This window comes from Ixodes scapularis, unplaced genomic scaffold (genome assembly GCF_016920785.2).
Source record: "Ixodes scapularis isolate PalLabHiFi unplaced genomic scaffold, ASM1692078v2 PGA_scaffold2__306_contigs__length_199485367, whole genome shotgun sequence".
NCBI classification, from domain to species: domain Eukaryota; kingdom Metazoa; phylum Arthropoda; class Arachnida; order Ixodida; family Ixodidae; genus Ixodes; species Ixodes scapularis.
Genome location: NW_024609857.1, coordinates 118,285,967 through 118,298,386, shown reverse-complemented (window position 1 = coordinate 118,298,386; position 12,420 = coordinate 118,285,967). Strand labels below are relative to the sequence as shown.

Below are 12,420 nucleotides of genomic sequence, written 5' to 3'. Positions count from 1 at the left end.
AAGTTAGTTTTCTTTGTTTTTTTTATATATCCCATCAAAGGGCAACATACGAATTTGAATGAAGTGATGAAAGGGTACCAGGAGAAGAAAACAAGCAGAAGCAGTGTTTCATTTGTCGATATATTCGTCTTTAAAAATCTCAGCTTTAACCATATTCATGTGTGTGGTGGGCGATTCAGACGAACCTTTAAATGTACTGCTACCCCACATTGCACGAGAGTTTTACAACTACCTCACACGTTTCAATCTAACAAGGTCCCTTGTTCGAACTTAACAACAATTGCTTCTCAATGTTACTGTCCGCAAGACGAGCATGTGAAGAAGAGGGTGAGGCTTTTGGAAGGTCAGTCTTGAAAAGTACAAGTCTTTCTTTGTGAAGAATGGATTCGTTGTTCAGCTTGAAGGTGGGGGACAACGGGAGGAGGAATAAAGGTTAATTTTGGTTATCTTTTAAGTGGCCTATGGTCGGGATAAAAGGGTGCGTTCGTTTTCTGGTAACATGGTCTTTTGTTGCAACTATATAGGTCTCTTTGTGGAAGCTCAGTGATGGCTGTAGTCGGCCTTAGCAATGATTTCCCTACACACCGGGGGGGGGGGGGGGGGGAGTTCACCCCCCTTGTATTTTTTTTTTTTAAAACATGCACTGAAAGGGGCACTAAAGTCGTTTCTGATATCGTCCTTTTGTGGTGACAACTCAATCTAGACACTCTAAGCATCCCAATAAACCCGAAATCACAATCATGCGTAGCTTATTTCCTCGTTAAGAGCGTAATCAAAGATCGCGAAACGCCCTTTTTGGGAAGAATTTTCTTCCGAGTGAAGTGGTCCACGAAGGGCGCTTGTCGGCGAGTGGCTAGCGAAGGCTTCGTCCGCGGAGGAAAAGAAAAGTCTTATTCGAATCTGTACCTATCAGACTCTGTTCGAAACGAGTTATATAAAAATCAATCGGAATCTGCTGGTATTGTACAGCTTTGATTGGTCCACACAATGTAGTCCGCGGGAAAAAGAGTCCACATGTTGTTTCTTGCCCTGAGATGAATGGACGGTTTTGTAATATAGGACTTGGTATATGCGGGAATTAACACCTTTTAAACAATATAAGATAAAAAAACGACCTTTTTCACGAATGACTTCAGTGTCCCTTTAATTTGCAACAACTCCCTAAATGCCCCCCCCCCCTTAAAAATTTTGACCCCCCCCCCCCCCCTAATTTCAATTCCTGGGGAAACCCATGGGCCTTAGTTTTTTGGTTGTATGAGGATTCGTGGAAGCAAAGTAGCTCAGTTTGAAACGTTCCTCTTTTTGTGCCTTTCCTTCAGCTAAAAGTTTTGCTTTTTCTACAGTAGCCTCGGGCACTGAAAAAAGTATCAATGTCTACTAGTTCTCATGCACGCGACTGTTACCAAGCGAGGACCGCATCAAATAAACCCTAAGACAAGTAACCAAAAATATTACGAGATCCTGCTGTTCGTAAAGATATTGTTTTTATATTTTTTTCTTTAATTTCCTTCTTAGAAATAAAATAAAGATTACGCCACAGGACGAAAAAAAGAAACGCCGTTCTTTTTTCTGTTCCAGTAAAAATGTAACGAGTTACCGTTCCAGTTCCGCTGATGGAAAATGGAACGGCGGGGTTGCTTCCTTCCTCCTGAAAGGAACGCATTCCAGGAACACAACACTGCACAAGACGTCGAAGTCTGTTTATTTTTTTTTAATAGGACGCTCGCGTTGGAGGCTGGAGAACAGAAATACTTCTATGTCGTTCTCATCTTGCGAGTGATATACCATTTCAATGTTCAGAAATCCACAGCCAAGCGTGTGACCTCTATAGTATAGCACGCGCATGTTCGTCATTTTGGAAAGCTGAACGCTGAACCCACGAACGCTGGAAATGGCATCACCTAGAATCCCTGTGATCTATCAAACGAAATATTAACCCGGCATCTGGGGAACATACTCCTAGTGTTTGCGTATCTATTATATTTTATTGTATCTTGCCAGTCACGTCTGTGATATCAATAGATGAATGGTTTAAAACCTTAGCAGTTTTTGTTCGCGATTTTACCTAAAATTAGAGTTACATCGATCTTTGATCTCAAAAACTCTAGTAGTAAGGATAGTCTTTTCTTTTCGACAGCTGGTGACACTTGCGCAACAACATGGCCAACGCTTCTCCAGTCAATGACGCCGTCGAGACAGAGCCGGTTCAGGTGAAGATGGTCCCGGAAGTCTACATCGAATCCAACAAAATTCAGCGAGCAATGGGCATCAAGATACTCGACTCGCCGCAGATGTCGTTCGCTATCAAACCGAGTGGCAGCCAGCAGTTCATCGACGTAGGCTGCGGGACAGGCGACTTTACACTCCAAGAACTGCTGCCGCGCTGCCAGCCCTGCCGTAGGATTGTGGCCACAGACATCTCCCGAGCCATGGTGGAGTATGCCGAGGAGAACTTCGCGCATCCGCAAATCGCGTACGAGGTGCACGACATAGAAAGCGACATCACGGGACTCATCGAGAAGTACGGCAAGTTTGAGCGCGTCTACTCTTTCTGCGCCTTGCAGTGGACTGCGGGTCTCACCACCGCGCTCCGAAATGTGGCCGGCTTGATGACCGACCAAGGGGAGTGCCTGCTCGTATTCCCTGTCCGCCTCCCACTCTTCAGGGTGTGGAGGAGAATTGCGGAGATAGATCGATGGAAGCCTTACAAAAAAGTGAGTTTATCCGCAAATCCAGTGCTTGTGTTATAACTTTTTGGGTTAAGAGACGAGTCATATGTATGTAAGTCGAGGACACGGACGTAACTGTGACAGCAAAGCCTCTCATAAGAAACTAGGCTGTCACTTTACCTCACCCTTTTAGTAAATTCAACTTAAGGTTTTAGTACGTTTGACAAAAGAAAATGTTTATAATTGATGGAAATACACGCTGTCGGTTGTGTTATGGTGTAAGTAACATCTCGTAAAAACAAGCTAAGTTAATTGCGTTTGTAAACTTTTCAAACATAACTTTTCCCTACCATTGGCTTCGAGGTACATATTTCATTTAGCTGGCGCGTGCACACATTTTGTAAGGAGTTGTATTTAAATTTTGAGTGATTTTTACAAATTACCAAATGCACGCACTTTTATAACTGGCAAGTACCTCTACAATTAAAAAGCTGGACTAAGCACTCACTGCCATAGGCATTATTAGAAGTCCCGATGGCGTTTTTGGAAAAAACATTTCCTATTGCGCTGCTATGGCAGGTTTCGCTTTAAATGTTAGTGAACAGAAGGTAGGAAGGAGTAAAATGTAAGTTCAAACTTCAACCGCCAAGAGATACCCCACACAGCAGACGTAATTTCTAAACCTGAAATCACGATGAATAGCCATTGCTCGAAGGTTACTGAATACTTTCACGCGCTTACGAAAATATCTCCTACACTAAAGTCAGTCATGTCACAAAAAAAAAGAAGCAAAAAACACCCGCAATATTACGTAAGATCTTTTTTTTTCGGACAGTTAATCGATTAGCGTGCACCTTTTTGGCGCGTTTAAAGGGGTACGAAAACAAAAATTGAAATATTCAAATTTCGTTCGGAAATGAGTCAAGCATGACGTATATAACCGTAAATAATAATTGCACGTCTGTATTTTGAACGACTGGCTGTATTTTTCGTTCCAAACGGTGCACTTGAGCAAGCGCTCGAAGAGAAGCGAACTGAGTGCGCGATGCGTCATGGGATATCCGGCGCGAATAAAAACAGAAAGAGAAGATTCCCCCCATTCGTGACGTGGCAAAGCTGGCATGGTTATGAGCTCTGGCGTTGGTGACAAGCGTGTGGTTGGCCCAAGGAGCACGTAGCTTCCACAACACTGTCACCCGGCCCTTACGCCCTACTCGGCCTCCGAGCCACTCCCGGCCCTTCCGCCCCTCTCGGCCGTAATGCGACTATCGGCCTTAGCGGGATGCTCCCGAACAGGGTCGGGAAAGCAACTTTTGTCCGAGTTTTGAGCGACGGGCTAATTTTCTAGGGGGAGAGTGGCTGTGCCCGGGTACGCAAACGAGGGTACGAGAAAGAGGGGAGTCCCTCCATTTCGTCTTCTTGGACTGTTTGGTACAATGAGCGGGAAAGCCATGAAGGAAGATGTTGAATTCCAAAGAGCGGCGCTGCTCCGATGCAACTTGCTACGTCGTGACTACTTGGCAAGTTCCCCAACGTTGCTAGATTACCTCCCTAATAGGCTCCACATGCATCCACCAGTTTCACATTGAAATATCATTTAATTAGCTTTAAAATTAGTTTGCTTCTGCCTTTCAATGCAAGACTGGTATTTTTGAGGTTAAGCCGCAACATGCAACATACTAAAGCTAGAAAACGAGCGCTGATTTTTTTTTTCCGTACCCCTTTAAGTGGGCCGAAAAGTCCGAGCCACAGGACTGTGGACATATACGTGGCGTCTGATATTTTGCGGAACGGAGCTTCAGCATCCCCAAGACACGTTCCACAGATCAGCAAGACAAAGCTGGCAGCGTGCAGAAGGAGTCTATTAATGCGCGTACACACGGTTAGGAGGCCCTGAAAAGTACGACGCAAAGCATTGCAACAATGCTTTGCGTCGTACTTCTCAGCGCCTCCCCATTGGCTCGTCGTAAGGGTCGCCGTAGCAACAGGTCGAAGCAAGCAGTATTAGCGAGGCTCAAGTGGCTGCACTGGCACTCGAAAACAACCGTGTGAACGAGCCTTTAGGATGGCTTCTGCGCTGCAATCATCGGCCTTCGGCCGATAATGTTTGATGCTATACTCCGTTTTAGTACAACCGCAGCCGACGCTACGACCCGACAGAGCCAATCAAGCAATACCACAAGTGCATCGTCAGGGCCCTCGGCGGTTTTGTGTTTATGCCACTGAAAACCGAGCCCGGGATTTCTCCCCGGCACGCACATCCTGCGAAAAAAACGTCAGGCTTTGCGACGTGCAAAAGCCTTGCATTTTCGTCTCGTGAATCATGATGCACGCGTGCCGGGGAGAAATCCCCGGGTTTTCTCCCTCGTGTGAATACCCCTTAAACAACCAATATTGATCCGCAATGTGGCACAGTTTCCCTTCGAGTGAAACGGCGTAGAAGTGGTTTTCCATGTCGGTGAGGAATGCTTCATTATCTGAGAGCAGACTCATACGTAACGCATTATTTGTATCTGCTTACGTCTACGGCAAGGAAGGAACGGCTGGTTACTATTCGAGAGTAACGCGTTGGAGTAACGCGTAACGGTATTTAGTTGCTTTTGGAGGGAAACGTTTACAACTAAGGTACACAACCTAGTTATTTGCGTAAATTGTACGTTTGTATATGTATTTGCACGAGGATAGCCGGAACACCGCAGAAAGGCCGGTGTCCGGGGCGCCGCGTGATATTATAGGGTGAAGATGTTGTGAGTAGGTGACGACGAAGGTTCCTGTAATATTCAGGGGGAAAAGAAAACCTAGATAGACACAAAACAAAAGATGTGCACGACACATGGAAGTATAGTTAGATGTCTTTGAGAAGCGGCTCGAACAAAACCAGTTATTCAGTATAGCTACACTGGCCCCTGATTGAATGCGTTAAAAAGCGATAAATTACACTCTAAAAAAAAAAAAAGCCCGTGCGTCTGCTTTCCCGCACAACACTCAGAGAGCCAATCACCGCAACTTACGGAGGCAGCTGAGCGAATGACAATGCCCAAACATACGTTTAGACCAAAAAACGCAGTCTGAGTTGTGGCATTAGGCAATGCAAGCGTGACGTTTTGCATTACTTGATGTCACAACTCAGACTGCGTTTATTGGTCTAAACATATGTTTCGGCATTGTCATTCGCTCAGCTGCCTTCGTAAGTGGCGGTGATTGGCTCTCCGAGTTTTGTGCGTGAAATAGACGCACAAACCTTTTTTAGAGGTTTCTGCGTCTATGGTGCCAAATACTGTAAGGTGGCTGCTGTTTCAGAGAAACGACACATACGGAGTAACGAGAACGTACTACGTTACTTTTGAGCCGAAGTAACGTGTTCCTTCTAAATCGTGGTAATGAATAATGTACTTAGTTACCATGATGACTTTAAACCAAGATCGGGGCAGAAGGAGGAATTGCTTTCAGAGTTGAAAAGAAAGTGACAGTAACAGACATCATTATGGTAAAATTCCACTAGCTCGCCTGCGCACTCAGCGTAATTTAGGTACTTACTTTCTGAAAAAGTAACGAAGAACGATATTTGGTTAGTTTTAGTTTCAGTGACGTGTAGACATCTACCTGATCGCGGTTGCCCATACAAGGAACCCAAGCGCGCCGACTCCCGAATAATATTTTCTATCAAAACTATAGAATATCCGAAAGCTGTGTCGTCTGTTTCGTCCTCTTATGTGTTTCTTTCGTTTTAAGTCAATATCGGTTTCATTGATTGCTTTCTTCTGATAGCAATACGTTTTGTAATTCCCTCCAAGCGACTTGGAATGACAGTCAAGTTTCACGTGTAATACTCGTCTCGTAGCGTAACACCATACAAATAAACACCCACCACGAAAACTGGAAAGTGCGGCTGCTCTCAGCTGGAAACGCAGCGAGAAAGGCAGCGAGGTTTCTCACCGCCGACCTTTCCGCCGAGTATCCAGCTTAGAGCACCAGTGCAACGCTGCGTACGATGGATGACTGCCTACCAGACGAGACTAGTGAAACATAATCATTTGTTACTTCCTTCTAGGTCATTGAGCGCTTCATTCCCCCAAGCGCGGATATCAAAGATATGTCGAACCTGAACTCGTACTTGTTGGGCGTTCTTAAAAATGCTAAGCTGAAGCCACGAATGTGGCAAGTGGTGACCGAAGACCAAAGCGGCCTAGGGCTGGAAAAAAACATAGGTAAGTTTTCCACACATCCTATGGCGTGGTTGCTCATGTCGACGCCCATACATGGACAGAGCGGAACATGAAGGATCGTGGATTGGTATATTTCTTGGACTTGAAATGCTAACGTTCAAGACTGCAGCTTAGTCTAGAGAAAGACAGAGAGATAGTATAAACTTTATTGCGCGACTCAAGTTCGAGTCGTTTTAGTCGCCAGCGCGAAATGGGATGCGCTGTCCCCGTCCTTGTAGAGTCGGTAAGTTTAGCATCCAAAAATAAAGAGTTTTTTTTTTGTTTGTTTTTTAATATGGGCAAGGAGAAGTGGCCACCGCGTGGGTTGGAGATCCTTTGAGGGGGAGGGGGGTGGGGCGGCCCAGCTCGCCCAGGAATAGGGGACTGAAGAGGGAAGAAAGGGGGGAAAGAGACGGGTGAAGGAGGTGGAGGCCCTGGGACAGGACCAGTATGCGTGTTCTTTGGAAAGGTAGCCTCCGCAGTTATTACACGCGGATCTACCACATCGGCGCTGGAGAAAGTGCATACAGTGCTCTGTACGAAGACAGGGGGTTTGTGCTTGCCGGGTAATGAAGGCATTCTGTCAGGAGTGGGACCAGGAAGGGGAGGGGAGCTTGCAGCGCTGGGACCTGAAGCTGGCTATGTGTGCAGTTCGTTCCTTGTGATGTTGGGAGCGGACCTCGGGGGGTAGTATGGTTTCGGCCAGGTTGTCGGGGGACACGGAAGTTCGCTGTCGCCGGCCAGGGCGTGTGCTTGTTGGTTTCCCTGAATGCCTTGGTAGCCGCGGATCCATTCTAGATGAGATGTAAGTTGCGGATGGGTCCGCATGTAGTCTTGGTGGGTAGTGCGGGTGTACGTAGTCAGTGCTTGCGCCTCGAAGCTGTGGAGAGCTCCGTGACTATCCCTCCGCACAGTGATGGCTGCCGTGTCGTGTTGGCGGAGGATGATTGGTTCGATAATGGCGCCTACGCCTCCACTACTGAAAGAATCCCGGAGCGAAAACTCGTGGTGGTGGTGCCGATCGTCGCCGTCACGGCCTTGTCGTCGGTGACTCGAGCGTCAGTGTAGTAGGAGTTATGCGTCGGTTCATGGAGACGGTCCGCTCTGTCTTGCCTGCGTTGTGCGAGTGTAGTGCGATCCAAGTTGCGGGGTATGGGGTGAACGACGAGACGAGGAATGCCGTCCCAAGGAGGTAGAGTCGGGGGAACGGGGAGCGTATGGTCTGTATAGTGCCCTAGCAGACGAAGGATGGCTCTGCCATGTCCGAAGGTTTTGAGTCGGTAAAGTTAAGCGCGATGATGCTTTTAGAGCGCAGCTCTTAGGGGCCCGTTTCCGGCTTGAGCGGCGTCGGCGTCGGCGTCGGCGTAACCGCGCGGTGCATCATGGGAAATGTCCCATAATGCACCGCGCGAGCCCCCACCGGGGTCACGTGACTTCGTGGGGGGGGGCACGTGACCCCCAAGGTCACGTGACTCCCCTGAGGTCACGTGACCCCCTCCTCGAGGTCACGTGACCCCCGCCGATGTCGCGTGACCCCCGATGACGTCATCGACACTGATGACGTCACCGGCATCCACATCGTCATCGTCATCATCACTGATGACGTCATCATCAGTGATGATGACGATGACGATGCGGATGCCGGTGACGTCATCAGTGATGATGGCGATGACGATGTGGATGCCGGTGACGTCATCAGTGATGATGACGATGACGATTTGGATGCCGGTGACGTCATCAGTGATGATGACGTCATCAATGATGAGGACGTCATCAGTGACGATGACGATGTGGATGCCGGTGACGTCATCAGTGATGATGACGATGACGATGTGGATGCCGGTGACGTCATCAGTGATGATGACGTCATCAATGATGAGGACGTCATCAGTGACGATGACGATGTGGATGCCGGTGACGTCATCAGTGATGATGACGATGACGATGTGGATGCCGGTGACGTCATCAGTGATGATGACGTCATCAGGGATGATGACGATGCGGATGCCGGTGACGTCATCAGTGATGATGACGATGACGATGTGGATGCCGGTGACGTCATCAGTGATGATGACGATGACGATGTGGATGCCGGTGCCGTCATCAGTGATGATGATGACGATGTGGATGCCGGTGACGTTACCGACATCCGCATCGTCATCGTCATCATCACTGATGACGTCATCAGTGACGTCACTGATGTCGTCACCGGCATCCGCATCGTCATCGTCATCATCACTGATGACGTCGTCAGCGACGTCACTGATGACGTCACCGACATTCGCATCGTCATCGTCATCATCACTGGTGAAGTCATCAGTGACGTCACTAATGACGTCATCGGTACCCGCATCGTCATCGTCACTGATGACATCATCAGTGACGTCAGTGATGACATCATCGGCATTGGGGGTCACGTGACCCCCCAAGGTCACGTGACCCCCCCTGGTTAGTCTAACCCCCCCCCCCCAGCGCCCTTCCCTCCTCCTCCTCAAGAGCTGCGCTCTAATTCGGCGTTACAGGGAGTTGTAAGCGGCTTTCACTTTTTTATCCGCTCATCAAGGGAGTTGAAAAGCGCCGTCTCTTCTACTTTAAAATTGGAGGTGTAGGAAGGGACTACGAGGGCGGTGCGGGTGCACTTGCGAAGAGCCGCTTTTAGGCGCCGGAGTTACGTGGCCGTGAGGCTCCTGTAGAGGAGTGCGTACATAACGCGCTAGAAGACCGTGGCCTTTATTACCTTGCACAGTTAATGTTCCTAGAAACCTTGGCGTTGCCGAGTGACATGCCGTATTATCTTGTACACTTGCTCGATCTGTTTGTTGATCTTAGGAGTTCACACCGTACTGCGGCCGTCCTGCTGAAAGACGAAGCCCCGTACCTTAATATGGGCGTTCCGAAGAATGGGGGAGCCGTTGGTCTGGGGGGGGGGGGGGGGGGGGGAAGCTTGATGAGGTTCCTCGATAGGCCTGGGCGGTTTTGAGCCGGTCGTTTGAAACTACAACGTATTCCGTCGTGTTAGGCAAGCAGGTGAGGGCGATGGTCTGGGCGTGGGCGTGAACTACTTCGAGACTTTTCTGCAGAGTGCCCTGCTGCTCTCTATAGGAGCCTGCGCAGCACCAAAGGGTGATATCATCCGCACAGATGGCGTGATGAAGGGCTGGGATGGCGTATGGCTAAACTGGAAGACATTTCAGGATAAGATCGAAGAGCGTGGGTGACAATATGAAGCACTAGGGAGTCCCTTACCGCAGCAGATATGGCTGTGGCGGGTTGCCGTCTGGGGCGATGATGCAGAGCGTTCAGTCCGTGAGGAAATTCTTGACGTAGTTGAAGAGGCGGCATCCCGGCTGGGGTCTCGTCCAGATACTAGAAGAGGGCGGCAAGATCTACGTTGTCGAAGGCCTTGTGGATGTCCACTTTGACGATCGTACGTAGTTGAGCCCTGCTTTCGCAGTCGTAGAAGCCGTGCGAATGCGGCGGGCAACGTCTTGTGTGCTCACATGCTGGCGGAAGCCTACGACAATTGGGGCGAAGTGTCTATGGTGCCCTAGGGGACACTCGAGCCGTTGGAGGGCCATCTTCTCCATCAGCTTACTACGGCAGGACTTCATGAATATGGGGCGGAGGTTGGTGACCGTGGTGGAAAGTTTGCCTGGCTTGGGGATGGTGATAATGTGCGCTTCCTTCAATTCTGGGTGTTCCCACGCTTCATTGATTAAGGCGAGCAATTCTTTCAGCGTCACGTCCGGCAGGTTGCGGAGCATCCCGTAGCTAACGCGGTCATGGCCCGGTGCCTTGTTCCTTTTGAGTTTGCGGAGAGTTGCTGAGTTCTTGCTGGGAAAATGCAGTTTTAGCCGCCGTCCGGTTCTTCGCCAGACCTTCTGTCCTCTGGCCGCCAACGGACAGAGGACAGAAGGTGTCCCAAATCTGCTTTGACACCGCGTTGGACGATGCATTCTGCGCTATCTAAAGTTTTTTCAACGTGTTACGATGCTTGGTTTGCCCGACTAGAGTGCACATGATTTGCCAAGTTCGGGGAGTGTGAAGTCGGCCGTTCATGTCGTCGCACGTCTGGACCAGTTGTGTGTGGCGAGATAGTCTGCATGATCCTGGGCCGCTGTCGTAAATTCCTCGATAGCATGACGGAGGCATCGGTTGTCGGGGCAGAAGGCGGTGTTTCTAACTTTTCTTTGAATATGATCGATACTGTTCCCTATAAATAAATGCTGTACTATAGACATATACCGCCATGACTGTATTGTCGACTGACCTGTTTGCTTTTGTTGTGCGACCATTGCCACGACTCATAAACGACCCGCGTTGTTATCTTAGCTGTCTTTTCCGGCATGTGTTCCAAATGGATACTTAAGTCCTAAATCTACCGGATTCTCCTTTTTCTACTCCATACACACAGGGTATTTTTCTGCTGAAAAGATAAAAATTAACAAAAACTCTCATTCTGCTTTGGCTTATCTTTATCAAATACATTTTTTTACTTTTCAGTACCTCGCATTAAGAGTCACTTATAAACACGGTACGAAGTATTAATGGCATTTAGGTGCCATGCATTTCGAGCTAAAGATGTGTAGCACTCGCTATTTGAATATTTCGGCATCAAACAAATCCTCATGCTGCAGCACCGGGAGAGTTTTTATGGAAATATCTAAAAACACAAAGAAAACACTCAGTCGCGGAATATTTTTTTTACTGCCAAATGACTGCACATAAATGGTGCAGTTCGCGTTTGAGAATGTTGCCCTAGACAGATTTTAGCTTAATTTGTAGCCCATCCCATTCCTGCGCTAAGTGGGGAATACCATTTTTCTTTTTTGTTATTTTCTTTCAGAATTCGAGCTTTCACTAGATCCCGTCCTACCATTGCTGCCCGAGGGAGAAAAGACGAAATACAAGACCGACGTGGCGAATGTTCATCTCACGTTCTGGACAGAAAAGCCAGCTGGGGATCCACAGTATTTGTACGACATATTCGCCGTTCACGCCAGCAAACTTTGAAAAATCAAAACTTAACATTATTTTTTTTTCTTTTTGCTTCACTTAATTAGAGCCGAATAAAAATACTTGCTTTTCATACAAAATAAAACATGTAACACCCTATGCTTTAAAAGTTAGTGTTAGCAGACACAAAATATTATATAAGAACAATTTATATGGCATCCCTGAATGGACGACATCCCTGAGTGAAAGACGTGTCAAGCTTTATTGAGAAAGGCTTCGTTTCGAAACCAATAACATCGAGACTACGTTTAGGCGATGGGTAAACCGTTTAATATTATTCGCTGCAGTGCTTTTTTAGCAGTATCCAGAATAAAAATTAAAAAAAGGCAAAGCATAATAAAATACCACAGCCACTAACGCCATGCTGTAGCGTATACAACTCAGGAAAGATTAAGCACCACAGATTTTAAAACTCAGTGTATAAAACAGAGGGCGTACAGTATTAATATAGAGCGCAACTTTACGTGTCATAAAATGTATTTAATTGTTCACCTTCGTTATGAAAGTGAAACCCGTAAATATGTAGAATT

General features: G+C 47.7%; 1 protein-coding gene across 1 annotated transcript; it reads left to right on the top strand.

Annotated features, from left to right (window-relative positions):
- Positions 1-2,159: 2,159 nt before the first annotated feature.
- On the top strand, positions 2,160-11,887 carry LOC121836585 (juvenile hormone acid O-methyltransferase-like). Its single transcript, XM_042291521.1, has 3 exons — positions 2,160-2,714; positions 6,721-6,877; positions 11,721-11,887. Exons 1-3 carry the CDS (start codon positions 2,160-2,162, stop codon positions 11,885-11,887), a joined length of 879 nt encoding a protein of 292 aa, XP_042147455.1.
- The last annotated feature ends 533 nt before the right edge of the window (positions 11,888-12,420 follow it).